This window comes from Alosa pseudoharengus, unplaced genomic scaffold, assembly GCF_046254945.1.
Source record: "Alosa pseudoharengus isolate Yale_2024_CS ecotype anadromous, Long Island Sound unplaced genomic scaffold, YU_APseudo_1.1 YU_APseudo_1.1_scf_6, whole genome shotgun sequence".
In the NCBI taxonomy this organism is placed as follows: domain Eukaryota; kingdom Metazoa; phylum Chordata; class Actinopteri; order Clupeiformes; family Clupeidae; genus Alosa; species Alosa pseudoharengus.
In genome coordinates, this window is record NW_027468848.1 from 14,709,239 (window position 1) to 14,722,473 (window position 13,235).

At 42.8% G+C, this 13,235-nt stretch overlaps 2 protein-coding genes across 4 annotated transcripts in view; one reads left to right on the top strand and one right to left on the bottom strand.

The window, feature by feature from the left end:
• Positions 1–4,939, bottom strand: part of LOC143106504 (multiple epidermal growth factor-like domains protein 9) — a 48,283-nt gene extending 43,344 nt beyond the window's left edge. Inside the window, exons 1-2 of the mRNA XM_076270798.1 lie at positions 4,173–4,939; positions 882–1,080 (exon numbers count right to left, since the gene is read on the bottom strand). Coding sequence (XP_076126913.1) covers positions 882–1,080; positions 4,173–4,674 — 701 coding nt within the window. The 5' untranslated portion in view covers positions 4,675–4,939. The remainder of the gene's footprint in view (positions 1–881; positions 1,081–4,172) is intronic.
• A 1,383-nt stretch (positions 4,940–6,322) lies between these two features.
• Positions 6,323–13,235, top strand: part of golga1 (golgin A1) — a 29,251-nt gene continuing 22,338 nt past the window's right edge. For 2 of the 3 annotated variants that reach the window (XM_076270799.1, XM_076270801.1), the window contains exons 1-5: positions 6,323–6,491; positions 7,481–7,761; positions 9,135–9,225; positions 10,255–10,329; positions 13,086–13,183. In XM_076270799.1, the coding sequence (XP_076126914.1) occupies positions 7,633–7,761; positions 9,135–9,225; positions 10,255–10,329; positions 13,086–13,183 (393 nt within the window). In that variant the 5' untranslated portion in view covers positions 6,323–6,491; positions 7,481–7,632. Of the gene's footprint in view, positions 6,492–6,516; positions 6,969–7,480; positions 7,762–9,134; positions 9,226–10,254; positions 10,330–13,085; positions 13,184–13,235 lie in introns of those variants that run through there. The other variant, XM_076270800.1, reaches the window with a different exon arrangement.

Below are 13,235 nucleotides of genomic sequence, written 5' to 3' on the forward strand. Positions count from 1 at the left end.
AAAATACTACTGCTATTTTCAGGAAAACCAACACAGCTTCTCTCTCTCTCTCTCTCTTTCTCTCTGTCTGTGTGTGTGTGTGTGTGTGTGTGTGTGTGTGTGTGTGAGAGAGAGAGAGAGTATATGAGTGTGTCCTTCCACCACTCATAAAATCCCACTCAACCTGTCAAACTGCGGCATTTAATTTCAAAACAAGCATCCAAGTTTTCAAAAGCCACAGTTTGAAAGCCCCAAAAAATGCAAATGAAAAGTATTTTTGAGACAATATACGCAGAGCCAATGCCAGTGCTTTATAGCGCACCAAAAGCAGCCAATGATCTGAAGTTCTCTGACAGCTAAACGAGGAAGCCTGACAGTAACATGGAGGAGCAAGGACTTTTGTGGAAACTGGAGGAGAATTGCCTGCAGGCTAAATGGGAGAGACAGGCACCAGCAGCGCAGCAAAGACCCACTTTTGATCCCATTCAGAAAAAGTGTCCTCACCCGCAGAACAATTATAGTTTTTAATTGCACCCGTTAAGACCATTCAAGGCTTCGCTTTTGAGCGGCCTCTTCTGTAGGCCTGCCTTCATTATATGTTAAACAAACATTTACAGCCTATGCATTCATGCACTTTTAACAGTGTGGGGGCAGAGTGGGTCTCACTTGGCCCCAACTGGGAGGCTCAAAGATCATTTCAGGACAAAGGGATGCAAGACAGTACTCCATATAGCCACTCGATGTAATCAGTCTCACATGGTAATGTAAAGGATAGTGCAATATCATACAGTGTGTCACAAGAATCCTGCCGTGTTGATGTATATATTCACGCTTGTGCATCAACAATAACAAAACAAAAACTACTTTTCCCACAATGCAGTGCCAGCATGATGGCCTCTCACCTGTCACACAACTCGTTGATGGCGCCGAACGAGTCACAGCTGCAGGGCAGACAGCCGCTGGTGCCGTTAGTGAAGTGGGCCTCCTCGCACTCCTCGCATTGCAGACCGGCGTAGCCCGGCAGGCACAGGCACTGGCCCGTGGAGGGGTCACAGTCCTCGGGGTCCTGCACGCCCTCACCGCTGCAGTTACACACCAGCTCTGGGGGTAGGGACAGAGACACGGTCAGTTTTAAACACACATTCACACTCAACACACACACACAAACACGCACACACATACTCACACATACGCGCACACACACACACACACACGCGCAAACGCACACTTGTTCACACAAGTGGCAACACACATACACCTACGCACACACTAATGTAAGCACGCAAACACACACACACATGCACAAACACACACCCATGCATACATATTCATGCACACACACAGACAGTCACTCAGTCTCTCTCTCTTTCTCTGTCACTCTTTCTCCCTCTCTCTCTCTCTCACACACACAAACCCATTCTTGCTCCATGCATCCATTACTTTCAGCACTGCAGTTCCCTAATTACCTCCGAGAGTTAGAGACTGAGAATAGAGAGAGAGACGAGGTGAAAGAAAGAGCACAGCAATGACAAAGACACGGATAGATACTGTAGATGGACGGAGACAGCAGAGTTAAAAATGCAACACATTCACTACCCTCCACTTCCCCTTAAGGCAGTGGAGCTGTAACATAATGCTGACAATGAGCTGGGTAAAGAGAAAACTGAGATCTTGTCTGAGGGGGTGGGGGGGGCATAATAGAACAACGGAGCACACCGGGCTGTATATGTCAATCGCACTTCCCACTGCAGTTGTTTTGGCTTTGTCAAGAGAGGGGGGGGGTGACAGAGAGAGAGAGAGAGCAAGAGAGAGAGAGAGAGGCACAGACAGACAGAGGGATGGATACAAAAAGATATACACACAGAAAATGACTCAGCCTCTCCTCTCCACTGCAGTTCTGCTGGCCCAAGTACACCCACTACAATGTGGCACATCACTAGCAGAATAATATACAGGCAGCTATAAGCTTGATGTGTATGCCTCCTACTCCTGAGGTACAAGAGGTTATTTACCAATAACACTGTCAGGAATGAGTGCCTACGCAGGATTGTATACATATATTATAAGCTTGTTACATCTATGTAATACAAACTTGTACACATAGCATGTTATATGTTAAAACACTGAGAAAGAAACTACCTGTGCAAGAGTGCATGCACATGGAGAATAAACTATCACAGGAAGAGCATTACAAAAGCCAAGATTGTTCTGTTGATGGATCACAGGAAGTGGATCACAGGAAGAGCATTACAAAAGCCAAGATTGTTCTGTTGGTGGATCCCCAATATGAAAGCCCTTTCTTGGGTCATCTTAACTCTGATGTCACAAAAAAACTTCATCATACTTTTGATGGACTGTTCATTTAAGACTAACACCCTTCTCGGGAATCCAATTAAGATGCAGGGGGACTGTGTGAATCTAGAATGCCCCTTATCTGAAAGGCTACATTCCCCATAATCCTCTATTATAACTGCATTACCCATAATCCATCAATACTAAGCTGCATAATCCTCATGCCCATCAGCCCTTCCGAGATTGACCGATATAAACATGAATCTATGTAAATAGATTTAAGAGGGAAGGACTCTTTGTAAACAGTCTAGTCTTATTGTTTCGGTAAACAGTGGAGACAACGAGACCTGCTGCCAACATACCAGCAAGGTTATCATGGCCAGAAAAAAACAAAAATATCTCATCAACTGCATCTGATAAAACCTGCTCGACTAGATCAAAGGCATATATTTACACATACACTTATCATAATAAAAATGGTGGAAATCAAATGTGAGTCATCTGTTGATTTAATACAGGCAACATGAGAGTCCCAAACATGTATTGTACAAGAGATAGCCACTGGATGAAATGTGTGAAGCACATGTGTGTTTGTATGAAATGAGAGCTCGAAAGAAAGGAAAAGATGGGAGGGAGGGAGAGAGAGAGAGGGGGGAGAGGGAGGGAGGGAGGGAGTATAGCTGAATAAATGAATGAAGATGAATGAAGCATTAACCAAACCTGTACGTATGATATATTAAATTACAGTTGATCCTTCCCGAGTATATGAGCAGCAGTGACCACCAGACATGTGGTCACCATAATCTCCCAAACAGTGCAAAGGGAAAAAAAAGGAAAGGTAACCCTTCCTAGCATTGCTCTGACACCTGGGGTCAAGTCAGAAAATGAACGCTGGTCTAAGTGACAGCCATCAGCTTTAGTACGGGAATGAAATCGATAACTGAGAACAATTTCAGGCATTGGGTCAGGGAAGCTTGACTGTCAAACAGAACAACAAAAGGTTGCCCAATCAGGTTGCACTACAAGCCAAGCACATTTACATTAAGAGTCTGTGATGTGTCCTAACAGTAAATATATCCTGTGTTGGGAATGCTTATAGTTCAACTTCATATCTACAGACTCATTTGGAGTTTGCTCCATGAGCTTTTTACTGCACTTTACTTGAATAGACTGTTTTTCACATCAACCTCGAGAAACACCTTTTTTTCCCTTTCCGAGTGTAAGTGCCACATGGTTTCCTCATGAGTGCAGGTCCATCCCACAGGCACCTCTAGGGGGAAGGCACAATAGAGGAGACCAACATGGGGACTGTTTTCAGTCAACAATGAACATCATCATAAAACACCTATCTCATCCAGATCATCTCTGCTACTCCAAAAGGCTTTAATGAGAGCGCAGCTGGCCAAATAAATTTCATGGGCCACAGAAACAGGAGTGTGGATAAGAGATGTGTGGAAATTGATATTATGCTCTGGCCTATTATCCCACTCTGGTTGTCTGGTTTTCTCAGGGAGATGATCCACATTTCAAACAGCATTAATGATAAGAGCTAAGTATCCCATGCCAACAGAAACAATGTGAGGGGATGCTACGTCAGCGTAAAGTCAAATTTGCCATCAATCCATAGCACAGAATGAATGATTAACGAATCGACCGGTCAACCCTGCCAATGCGTATATAATGCGTTATATCCATATTACATTAAAGAGGGTGTTGAACGGCGTCACTATTACCAAAGGCGTCTGGAAACGCATGGTGAAACACAAATGGTGAAACACAAATCCAAATTAAACATTTAGACACTACATATAGGTGTGGTTGGATGACAGGTGTGGTTTCGTTTGTTTACAGTACAAATGCCGTTTTTGTTGACAGTGGAGACCTGAGACAACGGCACTCACCTTGAGAATTTTCCGATGCAGGTAGAAGTGGAGACCTGTCACTATTTTCCTGCGACTTCTGCAGTGTTTTTGATTGTGGTGCAAGAGAGGGCACAGAGTCAGCTGATCTCCGGTCAGATATTTGTCGGTCAAAGACGGCAGGTAGATCAGCTACCGTCGAGGTAACTGAGACTGATGGGGTGGTGGGGTCTGTGGTTGGGGGCTCAACGGTAGTAACTGTTGTCCTGGCGACATGTGACGACGATGAATCAGTAGATAATATGGTAGGGGCTGGGGTGAGCCCGGAAAATCTAAAACGTCCTGAATTCGCATCAGATAGATAGGTCCGATTGCTAAGGTTCAGTCGCCCCAAAACGGTGTCGGAGACTTCACGATTATTTCGTGTGATAGACAACGCATCGTTGGAAATTATGCGTGGTGCCGCCTCAGATAACCCGATACATACAAATAAGATGAATGGAAACGTCGGAGATGTAAACATAATTAAGGGAAACCACCACATGTTAGTATCAGCTCTCCATGAAGTAAACTCCGTCCTTCGATATTCCAGTATCCACTATCTTATTTTAAACCAGATGTTATTCGGGCATAGTCCTTCAGTGATGCAGCTACTCCACCATGTCTGCGCCGACAGCCTCTTTTCTGAATGGACAAGAAGCTACTGCAAGGTGTTTGGTCCAATTCCATCTCCCGTAAGAAGAGCACTCGCTAGAATGACATTACCCATAACCAATTGAAATAGTGGGAGGGCTCAACGCACTTGCCTGGTGTGTAGATTTTCTCTTCGCATTTAGTGCGCGCTGTCAGATAATTGGTTAACATGAAGGACTCTGCATGACACAAAGCATCAGTCTCCAGTGCGCATTATTTTTGGTGAGACTACGCAATGTAACATTATCATATGCAGAAAAACCTGAGAAATATCACTTAATGACAGAAAAATAACAAGATTAGGCCTACGTACCATGATATTAATGTGTTTACTGAACTTCAGAGTCACAGAGGTCCATTTCTGGTCATCATGATGGGGATATAAATTGTAGGCTATAACAAGACAAGCTCATTGCACCAAATCGGTTTGGTAAATCAAAACACGCTCTCGTGTGGCAAGACGTGGGACTGCACCATTAGAAAACAAAGCTGACATCTGGTCAACGTTTGACATAGGCTAACATAATTTTCCTTGAGATAGAGGATTGCCTATTGGTTTACCCATGCCAAGCAAATAATCGTGTGCAATAGGCTTATGGGTTGCGAGTGTCAAGAGTCCACCTACATCGTAGCTGGACAATCCCAAAATCATTCACAGTATTTGTGTAATCGACTAGCCATATATCCAATATTATGAATGGAAGACTTTGTGAGCTGGCAAAGTGGGTTATATTACAAGATTATAACAGGTCTGCATGAACAATTCATTCATATCTGTAGCTAATAATAGGACATTTACGCACCAATAGTCTGTGAGTGAGGTTCTTGTTTTAACTGTCAAAATGTTAGTACTAAAATCAAACGTCCCAAAAACGGTTTTTAGGACTACATTTATTGTATTGCATTATGCTAGGTTTCGTGCTGGTAGGTTACAGAACAAATGGAAGCCGATTCAATTAGCTTGAACAGAGCAAGAAGATAGGCCTAAATAAGACAAAGCATAGCCTATAATTTTGATCGGCTATACCTCATACTACTATAATATAATACATTTGTTAATATAGCACCTTTCAAGCGCTTTATAAAAATTAATTTAAGAAGTGCTTTACAAAAATGTCCCCATGTCCCCAGTTGTAGACCTACGTTTGATACTCGAAACTCAAAATAGTGTTCTTTGGTTTAGGCAAATTTGCGTTTTGTTTTAATAGACTATGCCTTAAACCAGATTGTCTTCATTTTTAAATGAAGGTTCTTTGAAGCTCTGGACTGCAACACTTACATCATTATAAGCTGCCCACTATCCATTTAGCTTTTACGATCCCGCGTCATTGAAGTATGGAGTGGACAGAGATTGACGATTTGTGAGCTACTTGTACTCATATGGATACAAAGTTGCGCTTCTCATATTCACAGATTCACACGCGTCAGGTGAAAAGGCTTCCGGATACGCTGATGTTTGTGCAACGTCATCAGTCATGTGTGGAGATTACGTGGTGCTGAAGTTAGGTCGCTAGCTGACTAGCTGGAAAGCTAATTCGCTGTAAACATTTCAAAGTGGAGTTATCCAGTGGCAGTTTGGAGTCACATTTCAGAGGAATTTGTTGACACCGAACATGGATTATACTAGAATGGATAGCGACTTTCTGGCAGTGTGTTGTGGGTCAAATGGTAAGTGATGGCTAAATGCTCGTTCGATGAAGGTAACGTTAACGTTACCCAAGCTATCATACATACCTATTGCTAGCTTGAATTGAATTGTCAACGTAAATTCCAGCTGCTTATACTGCAAATGCTCAATTGGATGTCTGGTTACGACCATATGCTGTCACATAAGCGAAACATGACTAACAGTTACATTCCTCGTCGATAATTTGAAGTGAATTTTTGGTGTTAATTTCAGATACGGTCAGCTGATGTCCTTTTTGCCAATTGTTATGTAGGTTGCTAGCTTGCGGGCTAACATTTTCTCAGTGTAGCTATTACTGCTAGCCAGATAACATTAGCTGTCTTCTTGTCAGATCTTCAGCTCAATCAGTCACTTATGTTTCACCTCGGGTTAGAACGGATGCTGCAAGCTAAAGAAGTAAACAAAGTCAAGCTTGTCAGTTGTGTCTTAACGATGTTATTACCTCTTCATCATCGTAGGTAATGTGATCACTCAGTATCGGGCTATAATAAAAGCTCGAGACGCATTGTTGATATACTTGTTTATGCTTAACGTTAACGGCTAGAGCTAGTCACCGTGATGCTAAAAGGATGTGTTCGTGGCTACGAGAGATGGCATATCGTCAATGCTAGCTAAAAATATAATGTGATAATATTTAATGATAGCGCTCCTGATGTTATTTGAATGGTTACTTGAATAACTTAAGCCAGGGACATGAGTTTGTCATTTCATAGCCTTAGAATAATCCAAGGTGTCCGATTGGACAACTGTCATCTCTTAAAAGCATTTTTACTTGATAAGGTCATCGTAAAGTAAGTCGTTTAGAGACTCCCTTTGCCATTCATCGTTAAACATTGATTTGTGTTGGTAATACACTCACAATCAACTACCTCTTATCCAGATAAAGTAGCCTAAGCTTACATAGCACTTACAAGCAGAATTCATGGCGATCAAATTAGACTTTTCATGAAATATGTTGTGTTATCTGCAGCTCAATAATACACTGGACGAAGATGAACCAACCGTTAGCTGTGAGTAAAGTCTGCCCTGAAGGACTTGGGACCCCGAAGGAACATTAGTGTCAGAGGATTAGACACCGACACATCAATACATCAACCCACCAAGAAGATTTACCCTGAAGATATGTTCGCTAAACTCAAGAAGAAGATAGCCGAGGAGGCGGCAACTGCCCCGCGGTCAGGTGGCAGGATTCCTCGCTCTATGAGCAAAGAGTCCATAACTTCTGTGGGAGCAGACTCCGGTGATGACTTTGTGAGTTTGCTTCTTTGCTGTTTGTCTGCTGGATAGGCCTTTTCCAGATAGGACCTGTGTCTATTACTCTTTCTGTCTTTTAATTTTCCCCCAGAAACTCATTCACTTTGTTTCACTTTTTGCACTTGGTCTTTGCAATGTTCATGTTATTAATCCTCATAAGTTTGTTTCCTTCCTATCTTTTTTTTTTTTCAAGTTTTAATCTGATTTCAATCTTAAAGCGAGATTTAACTTCTCACTATTTTACCTGATTAAGCATTACTGTGGTCTTGTTGTCAATTCTGCTTTCAGTCTTGCCAGAACAATCAAAGAGTATACACTGTAGAATTTCATATGCAAAAATGTGCTCTGCTTAGGTGGTTGTTGAAAAGAGATCATATTTATTGGAGGCATGTTATCTATGTCATCATCCTGTTCAGATCAATTTAAGAATGGAAGGAGCGATCATGAACCCTGTTTAACCAGAACCTCCTGACTCCTCCACACGCACACACACACACACACGCATGCACATACAAATAGCCGTGTATAAAGAAAGACACACCTTACCCACATGGTAGTCACACGGTACTCAATGTTAGGTGTCAACAAACCTATATCTACATATATTGACATACACACATGCACTATCAAGCACTTGTGAAAGTGAAATGCAATCCCCTTAGAATTATGCTTGCATTAAAATATCAATGACATTTAACAGGTATGGACCACAAACTTGACATTGTCATTCAGTGTCATTCACTTACTCAAGCGAAAGATAGACATTCAAGAGCCCACACACACACACACGCACACACACACTTTCTCAAAGACCTATTTGTGATGCCACAAAGGGAAAGAAAGATCATTTTTGGCAGGTTCTGACTTAAACCAAGCACGGAGATGATGATTGTCTGTCTCAGTACAGATAGACAAACATAGACACACATACAAGCTGTTTTGATCTACAGGTTTCAGATTTCGCTCTGGGCTATCTTGAATTATTTAAGATGTTGAATAGATGGACGCTCTGACCAACAGTGCTGTACTTGGTTTGTAATCAGGCAGGGACTAAGATGCATCAAGCCCAAATTGAACATCTTTACAGGTCCTTACAGGAGTTGGACGTATACTTTAATCTCAATTTTGATATGTTAATGGCGATTAGGTTGCCCAGTATCAGACCGAAACAAATATGATCTCCCTATTGTAGAACTTATTTAGTTCGGTATACTTAGAAGTTAAACTACTTTTAATTGTGTTTGAATCTGTCATTTTAGAGCAGCAATAATCTGTCTGTCTGTCTGTCTCTCTGTCTGTCTGTCTGTCTCTCTCTCTCTCTGTCTTGCTGACCCTCCATGTGTCTCTGTGTTTTCACGCGTTTCCTTCAGGCTTCTGATGGCAGCAGTTCCAGGGATGACCTTCCATCACAGATCTTGCGCAAGAATTATCACATTCGCAAGCTGGAAGCCAAACTTGCAGGTAATGCATAATCATGTTAAACACAGATGTAGGTCAGAACACACACACACACACACACACACACACACACATGCACACACACACACACACACGCTTATTCATGTGCACAAACATTAAGTGGAGTCCAGGGTTGATCAGTCTCACAGCATATGAAATTGTAGAAGTTTTCCTGCATGAAGTGGTTTGTTTGGGGAGTCTCCACTTCTCTTCTGAAAATATCTACTTCCTGGTGTGTTTTAAGTTTGAGCTCTTCTGAATAAACCTGACTCAGCACAGTCCATATGTCCACAAGCACTGTCTAGTTCTAGGAGCATTATTAAGCTCGCCCCATTTAAACCTTAAACCCCCCAAAGTCTGGAATGTGATATTAGCCATAACCCCACTTTTAACTGCCTCGCTGGAGTCAGTGAAACATCACTGTTAAAAAAGAGCATGTTAATACTACAGGGAAACATGATTTTATTCAATTCTGTCAGTTGGTACTATAAATATTCTATTAGTAAATGCTCCAGTATATATTTCACTATTCTAGAAATGCAATGCAACACAAGTCAAAAATGAACTGGACATAATGTACGAGTAAACTATATGATGGTATTGCAATGACAGCATCATTGTGTCTGAGAGGTTCTGACAAGATTGTTTTGTATATTTGAGAGGTTTTGCTGCGGGTCATCCATCAGGTCAATAGTTGAAAAGTTACAGGGTGTTAGGTGGTCTTTCATTTTGCAAAGCCATTGTTTTCCCTTCATTATTTATCTGCTCAGTCACGTTTATCCTTTTGTTTTCTCCTCCTGTGTTTGTTCCCCTGTCCTGTCCTATTTTGCACCCCCATCCTCCTGCTATCCTTGTGTGTGTGTGTGTGTGTGTGCGTGTGTGTGTGCGTGTGTGTGTGCGTGTGTGTGTGTGTGCGTGTGTGTGTGCACGTGTGCATGTGTGTGTGTGTGTGTGTGTGTGCGCGCGCGTGCTTATGTGTCTGTTTGTGAATGTGTGTGTATGTGTGTCCGCCCCCTTCCCTCCCATCCGTAGACTATGCAGAGCAGCTTCGGCTGTTGCAGAAGACCAAGGACAAGCTTGAGAATGCATTAGAAAACCACCAGGATTGTACGTACCTCAACTTCCTCCCATCCCTCTCCTCCTCCTTACCTGTTTGTCTGCTATCCATATTTTTTACCCTGCCAACCCAGTCCTCACTGCCATTTGAACTCCTCTCCACCACCCCAACAACCTCATATAGAGGCCACTGAATCCCCCAGTCACTCAGGGACGGAGACTGAGAGGGAGAGCGAGAAAGCTTCATTGCAGCCGAGTTCATTCATGCATTCACTGAGCAGTGAGATGAAGGCCCACTCTGACCCCCCCCCCCCTCCTTTCCTCAGGCCAGTTCCCAGTTCATCTGGCAAAATGAGAAAATGAGCCAAAGTGGTGGACTTGTAGAGTGTTGTACAAGGGAGCTCTATGAAAGCTAACATGCTTTAAATAAATTAAGTCAAGTCAAGTCAAGTCAGATTTATTTTTAAAGCGCATTTAACATGCACATAGTGCAATCCAAAGCGCTCCACAAACAAGACACATAACAACAAGACAAAAGATGCCGGATGGAGCGGCGTAGTCGCCAGCGTACCCATGACATGACAAATACATTTAAAAATGAACAAATACAAAAAATGCCGGACGGAGCGGCGTAGTCGCTAAACAAATTAAAAAAAAGAAAATATATTTAAAAAGGGAAAAGGTGATGTTAAAATTAGTCCAATTTCCAAACCAGCTGAAAATGTCCAAGGGCAATGATGATCCGTGAAAACTGCGCACAGAGCTGTGTCTTCACAACCGATGCAATGCCAACAAAGTTCTTTAGCAACTGACCAACCCGGTGAATTCACTGGCAGTCTGGAGATAACGTTAACGTTAGAAGCTAGGCCTGCTAGACTGCAGTCTGGAGATGACTGGAAGCACAGTCCAAAGTACTGGGCGATCGTGTAGATCCGCAATTCGGTGGACTTAACAGGGACCGTTTGTTGCTCCGTGAGATTGCAGCTCTTCACCGTTAACGTTAGTCTGCAGTTGGCAAGGCAGCTCGCAGGTCAGCAACCTGCAGCCGTGGCCCACTGGTTAGCACTCTGGACTTGTAACCGGAGGGTTGCCGGTTCGAGCCCAGATCAGTGGGCTGTGGCTGAAGTGCCCTTGAGCAAGGCACCTAACCCCTCACTGCTCCCCGAGCGCCGCTGTTGAAGCAGGCAGCTCACTGCGCCGGGATTAGTGTGTGCTTCACCTCACTGTGTGTTCACTGTGTGCTGTTTGTGTTTCACTAATTCACCGATTGGGTTAAATGCAGAGACCAAATTTCCCTCTCGGGGGGTTAAAAAAAGTATATATACTTATACTTATACTTAACAGCTCGGCGGCCACGGCAGATCTTTCGCAGAGTAGCTAGACTAGGTCCAGCTGTCCCGAGAGATCCCCTCGACCAAACAGTGAAGTGCACTGTTCACGGATAGATGGAAGGATGTCAGAGGCCCAGTTAGTCTGCAGTTGGCATGGCAGCTCGCAGGTCAGCAACAGCTCGGCGGCCACGGCAGATCTTTCGCAGAGTAGAACTAGCCTAGGTCCAGCTGTCCCGAGAGATCTCCTCGACCAGACAGTGAAGTGCTGCACCGCTCACGGATAGATGGAAGGATGTCCGATGCCCAGCTAGGGCAAAAGCTAGCCATAGCAAGCTCCCAATGGACAAATGTCAACAACATCAGCTGACTTAGAAGCAGTAAAAAGGACTAAGAATAACACGAAAACTATACACACACACACACACACGTAGACACACATCCAAATATTATCCAGATATTATTTTTTGCCATTTTTAAATACTGGCTTTGATCAGTAATCAAATGATAAAAAATAGCGTAAATAAATAGGGAAAACATTTAACTAGACAAACCAATACAAAAAATAAACATGACATTACATAAAAACAAACAAAAACATGATGTTTTATATATATATATTTATGATTTAATTTGTTAAAAAACAAAAGCTCATATTGCGACAATAGAGAGGGAGGCCTCTGTTTCCTTAATGACATTCATGAATGCTGCTTTCTGCTTGTTAATGTGTTGAAACACAGTTACAAAGTAGTCAGCATTCTTCATGCTTGGAACTGAATATGGCACACATGTTTTAACCCTTTATGGTCCTATGCAACAGTACCCAGTGTTCTGAAATGTTTATATTTAAATCTCATCTCAGTGGATGCATGTTTACTGGCATAAGGGATTTTCTTTTTACTCTCACTCTCATCTTCAGATATTTCAGTGAAATCGCTCTCCCATTCCTGTGCAGGGATGGGTGTTAAACCTCATTTTAGATTGATACCATGGCTTTGTCTCTGGGTCTTAATCAGATGACCATGCCACAGAATTTAACTGGACCCTGATAGTGTTGTCTTGGTTGAACTGTGGTAGTTGTGAAAACATGTGTTTGTTGGAAATCCCTGAATTTATAGTCTTTTAGCTTAGATGTGACCGAAGCTGTGAAGATGTGTGTTGAGTTTTTGCTCTTGACACATCACAGAAATGAAATGAAATAATTATATTGTCATCTATAACTAGCCTACTGATGTAGAACCCTTAAATGTTTCTCTATGGGCTTGGAGTCCATCCATTAGGGAACTAGCCATTTCAGGAAGCCGGCTGTAGCATCACATGATTGGTCCAAGAGCACTTTCGGTTAAATTCAAAACCGATTCCTAACTAAATTAAAAATGTTGATGGGACTCCAACTCCACAGCTGGTAGGTTTCATGATGGGACCCTAAAGTCAAAACCTATTAGAGTCCAACTGGCCCGTCTCCCTTTGTCTATACAGCCTCCATGAGGAAACTGCAGGACCAGAATGAGTCCTACCAGTCTAGCAGAGCCAAGATGGCCGAAGGCATGGCTCTGGCCCTGGAGAAGAAGGACCAGGTGAGTGGAGTGTTCTTTGTGAGGTCTGCGAATGCCTTTCTGGGAACATAGT